At 38.5% G+C, this 16,403-nt stretch overlaps 1 protein-coding gene across 3 annotated transcripts in view; it reads left to right on the top strand.

Moving 5' to 3' along the window:
• Positions 1-387: 387 nt before the first annotated feature.
• Positions 388-16,403, top strand: part of ATG10 (autophagy related 10) — an 83,142-nt gene continuing 67,126 nt past the window's right edge. The window contains exons 1-3 of one of the 3 annotated variants that reach the window (XM_063320192.1): positions 388-438; positions 2,375-2,500; positions 7,422-7,541. In XM_063320192.1, the coding sequence (XP_063176262.1) occupies positions 397-438; positions 2,375-2,500; positions 7,422-7,541 (288 nt within the window). In that variant the 5' untranslated portion in view covers positions 388-396. Of the gene's footprint in view, positions 439-571; positions 852-2,374; positions 2,501-7,421; positions 7,542-16,403 lie in introns of those variants that run through there. The other 2 variants (XM_063320193.1, XM_063320194.1) reach the window with 2 other exon arrangements.

The following is a 16,403-nucleotide window of genomic DNA, read 5'->3' as shown; positions in this document are numbered from 1 at the left end:
TTTACTTATATTGTAGAGAAAGAAGGGTGATTAAGCCTGCGAAAACAATTAGAAACATTCAGAAAGAACTGGCGCGGTCAAGCTTCTGGAAGAAGGCCAGCCTGACCTAAATTTATCGGGGGGCCGACACTTTTTTGGGGTGGCAGGAGGCCTTTTCCCAGAGCGCTGCCGCCTCGCACCCCGCCTCACGCAGCGCATACGGCAGGCCCGGGATGGGATGGGATGGGATGGGATGGGATGGGATAGCCGGCATCGGGCGCTCCACACACCACCCTGTCGGCCCGGTCTGCCCCGGTTTCCCGCCATTGGCCGCAGCCCTGCCCCCGCTCCAGCCGGCAGCGAGAGCCTCCCTCCGCGCATGCGCACCCTCCCCCCCCGGCCCAGCTGCGCGCGCGCATGCGCGGCGCCGACGAGAGGAGGTGGAGGAGGAGGGTGACGGTATGTGGAGGGCGGTGCGTCGGGGCTGCCCCCCCCCCCCCCGCCTCCTCTGGGGCCCCGCTCGGGGTGTGCGACCCCCACCCTTTCTTCCCTGCGCCGGGCCTCGCCTCACCTCACCTCGCCTCGCCTCGCCTCGCCTCGCCTCGCCTCGTCTCAGGCGGGACGGGCCGACCGCGCCTCACGCCGGGCCCCGCCGCTGCCATTCCCCCGGCACACACGGCCGTCCTGGCCGCCAGCCCTCCCCTGGCGGCGGGGGGATGTGAAGGGGCGAGGGCCGAGCCGGGGGAGCCGTCTCGGCGTGGGGAGTGAGGAGAAGGAGGAGGAGAAGGAGCGGGCCTGGCCGGGGGCTTGCCCGGGGCCCGTGGGCGAGTGGGAGGGATTAGTTCGGATCTGCTCGCCGCTCTTTCCGAAAGGTTGTATTTTATGAAAGTTTATGAAAGGAAGGGAGGTGTGCTGCGCAGGTGCCGGTAGCCTAGTATCTCTTCACAGGCGCTAATTCTGTAAAGTGCAAAGTTCTGCTTAAAACATGTGTGAGGCCGATGCTTTCATTAATGCGCTTGGGGCAGTTTTGCAGTCCATCATCTGGGGTGGGAAATTTAGGAATTGCAGAAACGTTTACAGTGTCCGTTTTCCACATTTCCTCTTTCTTGACATTCAGGTAGCACAAACAATAATAGGGGCTTGGGTTAACTGCCGTTGAAAATGATGTATTTTCAAGTGCTAGGTAAATAATTGATGTCATGGGCGGACAGGATGATGTTGCAATTTAGGGCCAGATCTTGAAAAATAATGAACATGCAGGAGGTGCTGTGTCCTTTGTATTTCTTGTTAAGAAAAGTTGCGGTCTAGTTGTAATGGTTACTGAGTACGTGGTGCCGCAGTGATGCCTGATGTCTATAAACACATTGAAACAGCTGTATTTATGGTACATCCCCCTTGAAAGGGGGAGTAAAACTGGACAGATTCTTTGAGAGTTTTTCTGTTAAGACCCTGGGAGGGAAGCGTTTGAGGGGTGGGGAAGGTGCTCATTTGAAGCACCCCCTGAAGCCACATTGCTGGGCTATTGAGAGCTGTACTGAGCAGGAGCATTTGCTTCAGCTGGGCTCTGATTGCCATCCTGTAGGGTCTGAGTCACCAAACACTAGAGATGTTAAGCTTTTGTGGAACTGTTCATTTCCCCAAGGAAAAGATGCGATGCCTGTCGAAGTAGCCCACAAGTGGATTCAGGTAGCTGGTTGCCAGTTGGCCCGTACTAACTGCCTAAGGAAACATACGTCAAAGCTGCAGTACTGTGTCCAGCTCTGGGCTCCCCGGTACAAGAAAGACAACACCATACTGGAGCAAGTCCAGTGAAGGGCCACAAAGACGATTAAGGGTGTCTGACATATGAGGCAAGGCTGAGAGCTATGTCTCTCCAGTCTGGAGAAGAGAAATGTCAGTGGCATCTTATGAATATTATACATATTATTATATTATACCTGGTGGGAGGGAATAAAGAAGGTGGAGCCAGACTTCAGTACTATGCAGTGAAAGCACAAGAGGCAGTGGGCACCAAGTGATACCTAAATATTTTCATTTGAACAGAAGAAAAATTATTTACTGCTGTGGTAGTTGAACGCTGGAACAGGTGCCCTAGAGAGGTTGTGGCATCTCTGTCCTTGGAGATAATCAAAACGCAACTGGAAATGATCCTGAGCAACCTGCTGTAGTTGATCCTGCTGTGAGTAGTGGGATTGGACTAGCCAATCTTCAGATGTCCCTTCCAGCCGCATCCATTCTGTGTATCTTATTATGTACTTAAAGAAATGACTCTTTGTTTTACTTAAACAATTTTTTCTCCCAGAGCTTTGTTATTCTAGTATTCAATTGCTGTAAACCAGTGAAAGTTTTTATTGTTCATTTTATCTGTCAGACTAACGTTTAGTTTGCTCTGCAGATATCCTGTAGCATGGCAGGTGAAGAGGACTTCTTTTTGGAAGAAAAAAGGTTCAATCAGTACTGTGAAGAATTTATTAAACATTCACAGCAAATAGGAGATGGCTGGGAGTGGAGAACTAGCAAGGTAAAATAATCACAGTATTAATTTTTAGGCCTCAGTGGCCTTTTTGAGCTGTTGACACACCACAAGCTGGAACATCCTTTAAGGGGGGTTTAAAACATGTGAAATAAATGGCATTTTACACAGCTGGTCCAAGAACAAAATAGTGCATAGGTGGTTTACATGAGGTTTTAAGCCAGTACATGTACTGAATAGGGATCATGAATCCAGAAGCAACTTGTGGGATCGCCCAATGCAACCTGTATAACAGAGGGGTAGGATTACATGAGATTATTTCAGTTTTGATCGGAAATTGTCTTTTAAGGCATTATGGAGCCTTAATTTTCAGAATCCCTAATGATGGGGAAACAGTTACAGCTTTCAACAAGCCTTTGGAATGGTTGGCTATGCTAAATGAATTTAAAATAAAAAAAAAAAGCTGTTACTTTTAATCCTAACTGCCTAGCTTCATGTTCCAGCTGTTGGTAGCTGTACCTTGTCTGCTAAGCTGAGAACGCTTCTTTTATCAGAACTCTCCCTGTTTCGGTACTTTAGATTCAGATCAATTCATCCCTTAACCTTGTCAGTCTAAAAGCAAAACACGTTGAGCTCCCTGACTATTTGACGTGTTTTCCGATATTTTAATCATTCTTGTGGATCTCCTCTGAATCCTTTCCAGTATATAAAATCCCTTTTTCAACTGTGGGCAGAACTAGACAATGAATGTTGTATCACTGTGAAATTCAAACCTTCCTACTCTGGGCAAGTGCTTGTGGTTATATATCCAAGGATAACTTTAACTGTTTAAGCTGAAATAGTAATAATAAGCTGAAATAGTCTTTGTTCTAGATGTGTGACTTAATGTTTTGTGTTAAAATACATGTTAGTTGCATACAGCAGCCAGAAGAATCTGTCTGTATTAGTGATCAATCCTCATTATTTGTTGCTTTCCCGTAACTTTCAAACATCACCAATAATAATTAAATGTTGTTTCTAGCTCATTAATGAAAATTTTAAATAGTGCAGGGACAAGACTAGTCCCACAGGACCCCATTAGAATCAATTCTTTTATGATGATTCCCCATTTTTTTAAGTTACATTTGAGATCTAAAAAGGAATGATTTTTTTATCCTTTACTGTGTGTCAGATGGTTTTGTGTGTGGGATTATTTTAATTTTTTTTATTTCTGCTTGTGGAATCAACAGTTATCTTATGGAAGTCTGAGCTTAGTTAAGACTTTTATGTTTATCAACATGTCTTTTTAAGTTACCCTGACAAAATCTATTTTTCTTAAAAAATAAGTACATTTAGTGTATATATTTCTTTATTTACTGAATTCTTTTTAACAGAATGTCTTCTGTTCTTTTGCTTGGGATGATGTTGAGGTAAAATGTGTACAGTTACACAAATTAGCCAGTATATAAAGATATATTAATACATGCTGGCTTTCTCCAAAGTTCTCTGAAACTTACGCAGTGCTCAAAGACTTGAAGAAAATCTGTGGTTCTTAAGTACTGATTTAAAAATACCTAGTGATAGCCAATTAATGCCAATGTCCTGCTTAACCACTGCTTTGTAATAGTTATGGCTACATAATTTGTATTTGTTCTATAATACCAATAGAAATCTTTTGAATACTTGCTTTTTCTACTTTGAATGCTTCTGTTATTCTCCATCTAATAATAAATCCACTATGTTCTAGGCTTTCTCTTTGATGTGCTTTTTTTGATGGGTGGGCAATGTAGGTTTTCATGTGTTCTCCTGCTTCTCTGACTGGTTTTCAATAACGGATGGTTTAGGATACTCATTATTGTCTGTGTATTTCTTCTTTCTGCTGTAGAAAACTTACTGCTTGAATTATTTTTTTTTTTAATTTAATGGCTTTAATGGTTTCCTATGCTTTCATGAATTTTGGGGAAAACAATCATAGTTGTACCAGTTTGAAACATAAGGAGTTCCAAAGTAAATGTATGCCATGATTTGTACATAAGCAATTGTACATTAGCATTTGTGACACTTCATCACAGATGAAACAGAATTTCAGTAAGAAGCAGGATCTTGGCTTTAGGTGCATTCTGTTTAGAACTTTTTAAAAGACTGCAAATATTAGCCAAGCGTGACAATGCACCCTTTCTTACAGGGAACCATTTGAAACTTTAGATTTTAGTCCAAGGCTATGTTTGTGAGGATTTATTCAACAAAGAAAGATGCTCTGAGCCTCTATTGGGAATTTAATACATGAGTCAAAGTTTGAACTTTCTGTGAAATAAGAAGCTTTGCTGGAAATAGCAGAATGAGATAGATTTTTGTTCTCACATAAAAAAAAAATTGTAAGAGGTTTTTTTTTTTTTTTTTAATGGGCCAAGTTGGCGACTCTGTGATTTCAGTGTGTGATAAAAACCTGGCCATTGAGACAATCCATTTATAGTATGTAGTCTTGGAAGGAAGCTTTTCATTAACAAGATGTCGTATTGTCTTTTTGCCTTTTTAACCAATGTATGTTTTGTGGGTAGTTTAGGGCACTCGTAATTTTGCTGATGTAGTGCACTTGGATCCCATTCCTCATTCCATACTCACGTGAATAGACCCATTGATAGCAATAAGACCACACAAGTAAACCAGGCTTGTAGAACTCTGTTCTTGTGTCCTATGTTTTCTGTAGAGATTAAATTTAGATGATGAAATGCTCATTGTTTTTGTGAAGCTGGCTCTTGTGGCCTAAGCTCACGTGGCCCAAGCATGTATTTATGTAAGTGAAATGTTCTAGACTATGTTATTTTTATAATCTGGTTTGGTTTTGTTGTTTTTATTCTGCCCAGAAGAAAGCTGTAAAAAAGCAAAGAGCGCCTCTACTGTAGGACCTGATGGAGCTAAACTTAGGTGCTGTTATTAGGGATGCATAGTTAAATCTTGGCCGTGAAGGCTATCCCCCATTTGCTTTATGATTGTTTAATATTTAGTTGCGTTAATCTAGGTAACCATATCAACGGCTATATCAGGTCACTTTTGCTTATGATACTGACAAGATAGCTGGAGTAGAAATGGACTTTCCACATTGATGGGACCAAAGTCCTTGCTTAAGTATTAATTTATTTATGGGGCAGAAGTGTACAAAATACATAACACTTGAGAGAGTACCACAGGAGGGATGCCTCTCTTCCGTGGCACATCTCCTCTAGCCTCTGACATACAGCTGTCAAATGCAGAGACTGCTAACTCCACGCTTACAGCTATCCATAGGTATTTTTTGTGGCACTCAAATACTACAGAATGAAAAGGCAATGCTGTGATCTTGGCTCCTTTCTGCTGACAGGAAGAACTGGTTCAGGGAGGTGAATGCTACATCTAACCCTTCTCTGGCAAAGCTCCTTGTGCCTTGGGGCGTTTTACCTCTGTGGGTGGCTGTAGTACTTTCTTTGCTACTCTTAGGGGAATAAATACCCATGTAGGGAGCTTTACTCCCTGCTGACACTCACAAGAAGCTTCACAAGGAGAGACTTGACAGAGGGTGTCGAGAATGAGTGAAGTGGCTTTTGTATCACCAAGACAGGCTTAATTTTTCTGTCACTGTTGTCCTCTGCATGCTTGATTCTTCATTGGACAGGATGCAGTTGGTTCTGCAGCCAGGACATCCAGCAAAGTTTGGTGGATTTGTGGTCTTGATGAGATTTAGTAAGAAAATAAGGCATGCAGTAGAAGTTATGAGCAAGGTAATTGCTGATAGGATGATTCATGCTTAAAAATTCATGGACAAAAATATATGTAGGGAGTATTATAATTTTTTATGTGTGAAACTTGGTAAGAAAACAAACAGCAGATTTTGGAGGTGCATATATTCTACAGTGTCCTTGAAAAGAGAGAACTAGTGTGTCAGAATAAAACACGTATTGATTTAAAGGTCAGAATACATGAAGTAAACTGTGTCAGCAATGACAGATTAACCAAAGAGTTAAACTATGGTTAAATTTGCAGCCTTGTCAAGCAATTTAATGCTACATTAATGAATTTTTGAATAGAATCCTTTTTCATCAGATGTTGCACATATGCTTTCTGTGTTTGTCTAAAATAAAACATAATGAAACAGCTAATAAACCCCCAATTTATTTGTTTCCTTTGAGAAATAAGTTCTTGACATGCAACTACTGTTCCTTGTGTTCTTATACTCTCTCTCCCTTTCAGATTGTATGTTTTTCCAGTGATCTGTTATGAAACTTTTTCTCTCCTCTTACTTCTCATTAAAAAAAAAATAATGTTTGTATATGTGTGCAGATAGTCAGGTCAGCAAGGGGGGGAAAGCTCCTAAAACCTTCTGCCACTCTGAAATTGCACCAAGGGCCTTTTACAACAGTAGACTGTGTGGCCTGGGAAGCAGAATGATAAAAAGGGAACTGGGGTAAGGTATAGCTTTATCTGTTATCTCTTAACGTTTGACCCTCAGAGGTGATCAAGAGAAGGGAACAAATTGTGACTCTTCACACATGAGTTCTGAAGTGGGTTTTTGGGTTGTTTTTTTTCCAGGGCTTTAAGAAAGTTAGAGAGGGAACAGAGCAAAACCAAACTAATCTACTGAGGATTGGGAAGTTTATACTGGTATGAATGCATTGCTTGAAATTGATAGGTCCAAATTGTTAATAGCTGCTCATCTCTTCATGATCTTAGTGCACTGTCTCCCAGTTCTCTGGCACTCATCCTGATCCCAGGTAGCAGTTGCCGTATTCAATTAGTAGCTATGTTAAATTTTATTTTTATTGTTTAGGTCTTTAACACCAAAAACTAGTGTAAACTACCTGTGAGAAGATGCTGAAAAACAATGCAGTCATTGGTGCCTATAAAAAGACTTGGACCTTATGCCTAAATACCATGCTCTGTTTATTTTCTAGAACAGTGATGGCATTTAGCTTTTTAGTTACAGAAATTTTCTTTCTTTCTTGTTTTCTGAACACAGGACCTTGGTGATGGTTATCTTAGTAAAACACACTTTCAAGTAAGAAATAGAAACATCCCATCAGACCTCAAGGAGAAAAACAATGATAACATTGAACAAATGTTATTTACACGTGTTGAAGTAAGTACAGCTTTTAGACTTCTGTGTATATAAAATAAATCATGAACAGGATTTTTTAAAAGACTACGCCATTAAATTAAGTCCCTCCAGAAAGACTTCAGATCTTACGTTACCAGTGGCTTTTAATTATTCTTCTTACAGTTGTTCTCATTCAGGTGTACAGCTATATTGGTGATGAAAACTGGGGGAAATGGAGAGTTGAAACTCCAGCATCTTTTACCATGGAAGAATAATATTTCTTTGCACATTGATTCACTAACATTAAGGAAACATTTTTTTTTTTTGGTGGAAAATGATTTAGCATCAAGATTAAGTTATCTTAGAGGTAAATAGTAATTAAAAAAAAAAGAAACTGAGGTTAATATTAATTTGAAGTGTTATTTACCAAATAAATAAGCTGTGTATGAGAATTTTGTACTCAGTGTATACTTTTCTACTGTGGAACTAACTTAAAATACTGAGCAATATTTTGGAACTGGTGGTGGGAAATCAAATATATTTGGTGTTCTTGAAGGAGAATAGACTTATTTCTTCAAGAAAACTAAAACCATTCGTTAAACTCAGGGTGAACTGATCAGAATAATTATTTTCTTGTTTTATTCTACATTAGACCTCCAGATTATTGACTAATCGATTTATAAAGAGTAGAAATTCACTCCCTTGTTATGTTACCATAAATGTGAAAGGAAATCTTTGATTATAATTGACTGAGAACAATGTACTTTATCTATTATAAGCTGTTGGATAGATGGATGTGGTGTATTTTCCAGATACCTTTTTCTGCAACAATTCCTTTTCTTTTTTTGTCAGCATGCTGATTTTTATTTTTTTTTTCCCACAGAGAGACTGATACAGGGTCTGAAATGAGTATTCTTTGGCCTGGTTTCTGATGGAAACAGCACTTAAAACAATCATCCTGTCTGTTAGTCTGTGATGTAGTCATTTCTACTGATTTTTGCGTTCACTCACAGGTTTCAGCTGTGTGTTGAGGAGGGGTAGATATCGAAAAGCATTTGATTCTTAAAAAATTTGTGAAAGCAGATGGCTGGCTAGATGAAGATGACTTTTACCAGCAGGTAAAAGTCTGATCTTTATGTTCTGTGTGGCTGGTCAGTGCAAGTGCAGGACTGCACTAAAGCAGCACATTGGTCCCTCAGCGTTCCATCAGGAACAGCTAGGGTTCACATGACAGAAGTAAGCTGGAAGCCAGGCGTGGTTCTGTTAGCAATAAGGCAACTTGTTCAATTCACTAAAAAACAAAAAAAAGAGACAATTTTACAAGTCTATTGCTGATACACTAGCTTTGATATGAATTGGAATCCATATAATCTTCAGAATCATTACCTTGCATTTGTTTGATAAGTACCAATTATAAGCATAGTATGTAAGTCATCTGAAGGGTATCTGAAGCGTTTTCAGTTTTTCTTTAATTTAAATTCTAGTGTTTCTTAAAATGAAAGCTAGTATCAGTGCTTCAGAGGTTGTTACTTAATTGTCACTACAGCAGTGTTTATAATTCAATCCTGATTTGTAAGAACAGATTACTGTTTACATTCAAAGTTGCTTTTAACGACGGTGACTTTTTTTTAAATAACAAATCGAGTCTTCATTACAGAGTATATTTTAAAAGAACATCTTGTAAAAAGCTATTGAGTCCTTCTTCTGAAAATAAGTATCAGCTATAGAAAAGTGTCACAACACGGAAAAGGCTTCAGAGCCTGTAACATACTAAAGAGTATCTTATATACTGAAAATAATTATAAACAATCTTTAATATACTGAAATATGATTCCAGGCCAAACTCTATGGTTTATCAAGATACTAATATTAATAATTACCTCTTGAAATATTGTGCAAGATTCCTATGTTTTGAATCACAGAAACGTCTAGGTTGAAAGAGACCTCGAACATTAGCTGGTCCTCTCTGAAAAAGAGCCTTTGTTCATGTTGCGTAATAGCAGTAAAGACAAAGAGGGAAGCAAGAGAAAGGTCTTAGAAAATTATGTAGATTATAAGACATGAGGTTATGCATAAGGAAAAAATTGAATTTCCTCTCCAAAACGTTCGCTGCCTAATAGAGATTATGACAAATTTATATTCTTCATTAAACTGAAGGGTAACCAGGCTGTTAAAGTTATTTAATCTAGAAAATGGGAGAAGTACACCAATAAGTTGGGAAATGGAATTTGCTATGGATACGTAAAATAAAACCGTATATTTAACACTAAGGGAAAGATGGAAATGGTGACTGCAGAGGGGATAAATTTGCTCAAGCACAGCAGTGCATGTATAGGATGCATGTTCTTTTCCACAGATGTTGAATGTGGGAGTCCTGATGCACTGTTCTAACAGTCTGCTATTTGAATAGGTTTTGTTTTTGTAAAAATACACGCTGGACCCATAAATCACATGGTGTTACAGAGTTCCTACAACCTCTTTCAATAAGTTATTAAAATACATTCTGATGAATAGAGTTCAGCAAAAATCGTGGTCTTGATAGAGCTTGGAAAGCTTTCCACTAGTTATATGCCTTCAATATTTAGCATTTTTTTCCTTATAAAAATAAAATTTATACATTTTCTATATTTGAAATCTAAAGGAGGTCTAGATAAGAATTTAAATTTATTTTGGAAAAACTGTGGCCACTGTCTGAAATCTCGGTTTCAGAATTGTGGTTGTGATCTAGATTTTTCTATATTGTGTCTCTACTATTTGTGTCTTATTGAGTTATTTCTGACTGTCAGTAGTCTGATCTTCTCCTTCGAGGCATGGTAGAAGATACAATGCATACTTTTATGTAAGATAATTAACTAGGAATGGTAAAAAAGGAAAAATTAGGAAACTAAGGTCTGAGTAATCAATGTCCAGTGTTAGGAACAACCAGTATTAACAAAAAGACAACGAAAAAAATGTGCTGTGGTTTATGACAGGACATAAGAGGCCACAAGGTTTTCCTCTCCAGTTCCTGGGAATCCAGTTCAGAGATTAGAAATGGAACATTAGTTTTGGCAGGCAATGTGAAAATTACGAGGAAAATTAGAAGACAGATTTTTGAAGCTGGCGGGAAATATGGGGAAGTTATCCATGTAACTCCTATTTAAGTAATTGAACTGAAGATATGTCCAGGAAGCGGTGATGAATACATCAGTAAGTATATCCTGTTGTAGCAAAGAGTACAATTAGGATGTTGAACTGTAAAGAAACAAAATTGTTACTCTGCTGTTCAGTTTTAGTCTGAGAAGAGATACTGAAGTATAATGATACAGTGCAGAAAATACACAGAATAGCCAAAATAACTTTATTCAAATAGAAAATCGATTATCAGTTATCACAGTATGAAAAATGTGCTGATCTTATGGACTCTCCAGGGAACCTGATCAAATGATTTGAAACATTTATTTCAGGTTGTTGGTTGCACGGAGAGTTAATGTTTCCAACTTTCCATCTTTTTGTCTGATATCCAAATATTTGCAGCCTTCCTGGTGAAGGAGTGATGAATAACTATGTGTTCTGGTCTTTTCTACAGAGCAGTCTGAATTATGTGGTATGCTTGATTCCATTTTCACAAGTTGTGTTTTCATCTGAAAACCAAGAATAAAATTCTGTGTGGGTTTCTTTCTGCTTATTTTAGATATCTGCAATATAGATCTTGTAATTTAAATCTTTGTTTCAGCCTAGGGACGTAAAAAAGCATTTTTGTTTATAAATCAGTCAACCTATTTTAGGTGTCTTCTGTAGGAGAAGATGAGTATAAAAGTGTCTGTTTTTCTTCACTGGTGATCAAGGAAAGCTAGTTGGTTAACCTCGGTGTAGATGTCTGCATTTTGTCGTGTCAATTTCATACAACCAAATATGGATCTGAGCTCATTAAAAGTAGTAGTAATTTGTGCTGGTGACTTCACTGAGGCTGAGATTTCACTTTGGTGGTAAAGCTTTTATTTGGTTGAAGACTGTATTTTGTAATGTAATTATTAAAAAAAAAAACAACAAACAGGATTTAAGGATAAACCATTGGAGCAACTGACGTTGGGTTAAGCATTGATTGAAATCTTTACAGTGAGACTGTGGCATGCTTGTGCAGTGGAACGCTGTGGCCTTTGTGATACTGTGGGTCAGAACTGGCAGTCACAGCCAGTGCATGTGGTGGATCTGCACATGATAGTATGCCAAAGTACCACCCTTTTTGGGAGGTGGTGGTGGTATGGGTTGCTGTATTCCAGCTTCTTTTGGAACTTCTTACTTGCGCAGAGGTTCCCGTACTGCAGGTATTGTGAGATACTAAGGATCACCTGGTTGTCAGTAATTTGCTGTCATGGGTGGCAGCCAGCTCTGTAGGACCAACAGGGATACAGCAGAAGTGAAGAAGTAGTGGTTTGGGAACCACTGTGCTGTACTGCAGCAAGTTGGCGTGTTACCTAGTATGAGGCGGATTTTCCATTTTCCAGTACATGAAGGCTTCTGCCTTGCACATAATAGTTAATTGATAGTTTCTTCAGCTCATTGACAAGCCTACAGAATTCAGACTGTCTCCTTCTTATCCTTTCGCCTGTCAGTGAACCTTTGATATCTCCTGGTTTCCAGACACAGTCTTGCTAATTCCTGAGATGTCTTAGGCAGTAGAGAAGGCTCACAGCTCTAAGTAAGTGCAGTATAAGCATCATAAGTTGGATTTTGTTCTTTATATTGAAATGACCCTTAATGCAAGCTTAGATGAAAGTAAATGTAAAAAAGGGTTTATGGCCACATAGATGCACAGACACTATGAAGGCCAAGGTATCTGGAGACAAGTATGCTTAAATGCTAGTATCTACTGAGAGCAGTTTAAGAAAGCTTCTCTCTTTATACCTGGCAGTAAATGAGTTGTCAAGGCATTTCTCTAACCAGGTGTCTGTCGATCCTGTTTTATGCTGACCCTATCTTCCCATTTGCCATCGTACTGGAAAAGGATTGAGAATGTTTCTCTGGAATGCCATTCTCTGAGCTCTGTGGATTTAGTTTAATCGAGATGTTTGTTTTAACGTCCAGATTGGTAAACAGAAACTACTAATGACATTGTGACTAACCGTAAACAAACTTTTGACCGAGTTTGTGGAGAACCTTCTAACCAGTGAGATTGGGTTCAGTCCCTGGGATATGAACTGAAGAGATCATAAATCTTTTAGAGTATTTTCCAATATAATAAAAGTAGCATGAGATGCAGAGCAAGGAACTGATACAAACACAGTGTGCCATTTGAAAATTTTAAAGTTGCAATTTTGTTCTGGTTAAATTTTTATTGAATCAGTTGTTGTCTTTCTGTGCTGTCCTGACTTTATGCCAGATGAGTGTCATCTATACTTTTCTGCAGACAGCATAAATCTTACGTAATCACCATACTGTGTTCTGACTAACTCAACAACAATGTTCAGTGTATATTCTTTCTTGTTCCAAATCAAGTCTATTCTGCCAAGAGATCTGTCAGGGTCTGTATCAATGAACACGGAATTGTGTCTTCTTTTATATGACTTATTTTATATATGGAAAGATATATTTACAACCTTATATTACCTGAATTTATAAATGAGATGCATGTAAGTTGGATCACAAGCCCTTCACTGAGAGTAGGTGCAATGACAACCAGCTGTGGGAGGTGATAAGTTTGAACTTAACCTGGGCTTGGCTTTGAGGGATACTGTGGCACGGGTATCTTGACTGTGTGAGGCAGTACCTTCTACTTCCACTGAAACTGGAGTCTTATCCTCCTGTATTTCTGTTTGGTTTTTTTTTTTTTTTCCTTTTCAATTATGTTTCTCTTTTCCAGTCTAAGTATATCACAGTGAACAGGATGGTTTTTTTCTTCCTATGATTTAACTATTCAAATTCTACAAAGTCGTATTTTACTTACTTTGTTATGAGCCCAGGTAGCCAACTGCACTGAAACAGTGCCTTTCATTCTGGACTTTAGTATTTACTATCAGCTGTGTCCAGCTCCAGCTTTTGTTAAGTGCAATGTAGACACATTTTAAGCAATGACAGAACAGTTACATACATTATGTGAATTGTTGATAAGGTGAAAAATACCATACAAAATTCAAAATGAAGATAGTCCTCCTGCCTCGAAGAGTTTATATTCTAAAAGAGTAAAGTAGGAAAATCTGGATTCACTTTATGCATTCCTTTTGTTTGGTACTCAAATAGCTCAAGGGAAGCAATAAATTGGAGTAATAATTCTCTGTGTGTGGTTTGTCTCAGCTCTTCTGGGTATTGCAGAAGAAGTGAGTCAGTGTGGAACCATTTCTGAAGCTACAGCCATTGCTACTTTATGAAGGAGTGGGCAGGTTGGGAGTGTTGAAGGTCTGTTAATACCTGATGTTGCCTGTGGAAAATCAGCACTGAGCTTCACAAATATGTTGATTAAGTTATGTATTTACTTTTACGTGTACTTTGCTGGCAGATGTTCATTAGTGTTAGTGAAGATCTTCCCGATGGAGGATGTGAGAATGAGTCTGACATCTTTCTTAAACTTCATAGTACTGTGTGATTTGCTGTTCAGCTGTGCATTTCAGTTTATAACAACTAGAAAATTACAATTCTTAGTAATTATTAATCATTTTTTCTCTAAACAAATCCAGTATTTTTAGAATTAAGAACAACTCCTTTTTTTGTGCAAAAGTAAATAAGATGAACTCAGTGTAAACATTTTTGTAACCACAGTATTTGTTGGATGGTTAAAAAATGTCAATTGAAAACCCAGCAAACAGTGCTTAAGGAGAAAAATGTAAATACATTTAATGGAATCCAGCACTCGCTGCAGAAAATAATGAAAGGACCTTAGCAAAGAAGGAGAAAATCAAGTATGACATACTAGCATAAAACATCAGTTTGTAGTGAATGATCCAAGCTTAAGAGCAGTACAGTTGCTCAGAAACAGGTGAGTTTACCCTTATTCTTTTCCATAGTTACCCTGCTGCTCTGAGAAGGGAAGTAGATCATGCTGCATCTGTATTCAACCCAAAATATGTTCCCTTGGAAAAACTGATGTGGGAAGCTTTGGTAGCTTTGATAGGAAGGCAGTATTCTAATTACTTGCTTGGCTTCCTATTCCAATTCCACTAGGTCTCCCAGGAGCGAGCTCTTCCTTTGGTGCTAACCAAAATGTTGCTAGTCAGCCTTAATTGGGCCACAGTACATGTTTGTGGCCCATAATTCTGTGCTAGCCAGATCAGTGTTTGGCCCCATCTTCCAAATTCCTTAATGCTTCATTGTCTCCATATTTACCAGCAACCTTTTCAAATGCCATGTCACAGAAAGGAAACCTAAATTGTTGATGGAAACCGGTGAAAAATAAATCAAGAAACCACTTATTCTAGGGAGATCTAAAGTGTGTTGCAAAATGCAGTGAAGATACTTGTGATTTTGCTTAAAAATATATTAATCTGAAAATGGAATTAGCCTTTATTAAACCACAAGAAAATATTCTGGTGTGGATTTTATTAACTGTGTTATACATGAAAAGGGTTGGCAAAAGAATGACATTGTTTAGAAATATCAAGGCTGGAAGAAACTTTGGTGTAGACATTACTCCGCTTCCTTGAGCTGGAGAAACCTCAATAGAGGAAGAATGCTGTGGTGACAGAAGTCACTTGAATCCCAGATATGTCCTGCTTCTGGCCTCCTTTGTCGATGGGATGTCTCAGTCTTCATGGAAGAGGCTAAATGCTTCTGCTCCTGTAAGGTTCTGGAGACATGGGAGGTGTTTGTCTCTCATGCACAGACCTCTGTAGATCTTTTTTAGTGTGTCATTTTGGTATCCTTGCAAATCTTGTTAACAGTAGTTACATTTAGTTTTCAACGTTTTCGATGACATGCTGTTGGCTTGACTGTCATTGTGGGTGGTGGGACTCTGATCTTAATTCTCTGTCTTATACATTCTTTGATTGCTGTTCTGTTTTACCCAGTAGGATATGCTTTAATAAGCATCCACAAACCTTAGAAATTTTATCAAAGCAAATATATAAACTAATTATAAAGCTTTTGGGAGAACTGAAGAAGCGCATTGTATGACCTCCAAAAGTGATTTCTTTCTAGTTTACATGTTAGCATAGAGTCATTTCAACTTTTCATCTGCTATCTTAGCATTCAGAGTTGTCGCTTAATGTTAGCAAATAAATGCTACATCAAACACAGAAAAAGATGCTCTAATTCAGGTTTGGTAACTGAATGTGACAGTTCCATTAGAGGCTGAAGGCCTGGTGTAATCCCAGCGGAATGTCTTCCCTTCTGCAATAAATAAACCTCCATTTCCTATGGAGCACGCATTGAGACTCTGGTAAGTGAGGGTGGTTTTCCTAGAATATGAACTTTGAGTGACTAGTAATACCACTGACAAAATTATTTATAAGCTCCCTCATTTGGCCTGGTGATCCAGTATTATAGATATTAAAAAGAAGTATTGTTACTTTGTTTCCATTTAGTGCATTTTTTCATGACATCTAGAAAGTCGTTTTGAAGAATTTATATGGGTGGTTTTGGCTCATCTAGACAAAAAATATCCAGACTGAAGTCTTTAAACTTTTTTAATTCTTCAAGTTAAAATTTAATTAAATCATTTTAAAGTGTGATTTAATTTTGTAAGTGTATAGTCTGTCTTTTTTTATGTGTGCCTTTTTAATAAAGTCATTTATTATGAAATTGTAAACAATAATTTTTAAAAATTGTGCCAGAGTGGACTTCAACAGCAATTGTTTTTGCCCAGTAGATTATGCTGACTAATTTACCTTAAAACTGTGTGTAATTACATGTACATCAGAAGTATCAGCAATATGTAGGCCTGAAACTGAGATAGTTACCTACAAGGGCTGTGTGTTTCCACTCTCAATTTGC

The sequence above is a fragment of the Chroicocephalus ridibundus genome, chromosome Z (genome assembly GCF_963924245.1).
Source record: "Chroicocephalus ridibundus chromosome Z, bChrRid1.1, whole genome shotgun sequence".
In the NCBI taxonomy this organism is placed as follows: Eukaryota; Metazoa; Chordata; class Aves; order Charadriiformes; family Laridae; genus Chroicocephalus; species Chroicocephalus ridibundus.
The sequence above is the reverse complement of the archived record's forward strand: the minus strand, read 5'-3'. Positions and strand labels throughout refer to the sequence as shown.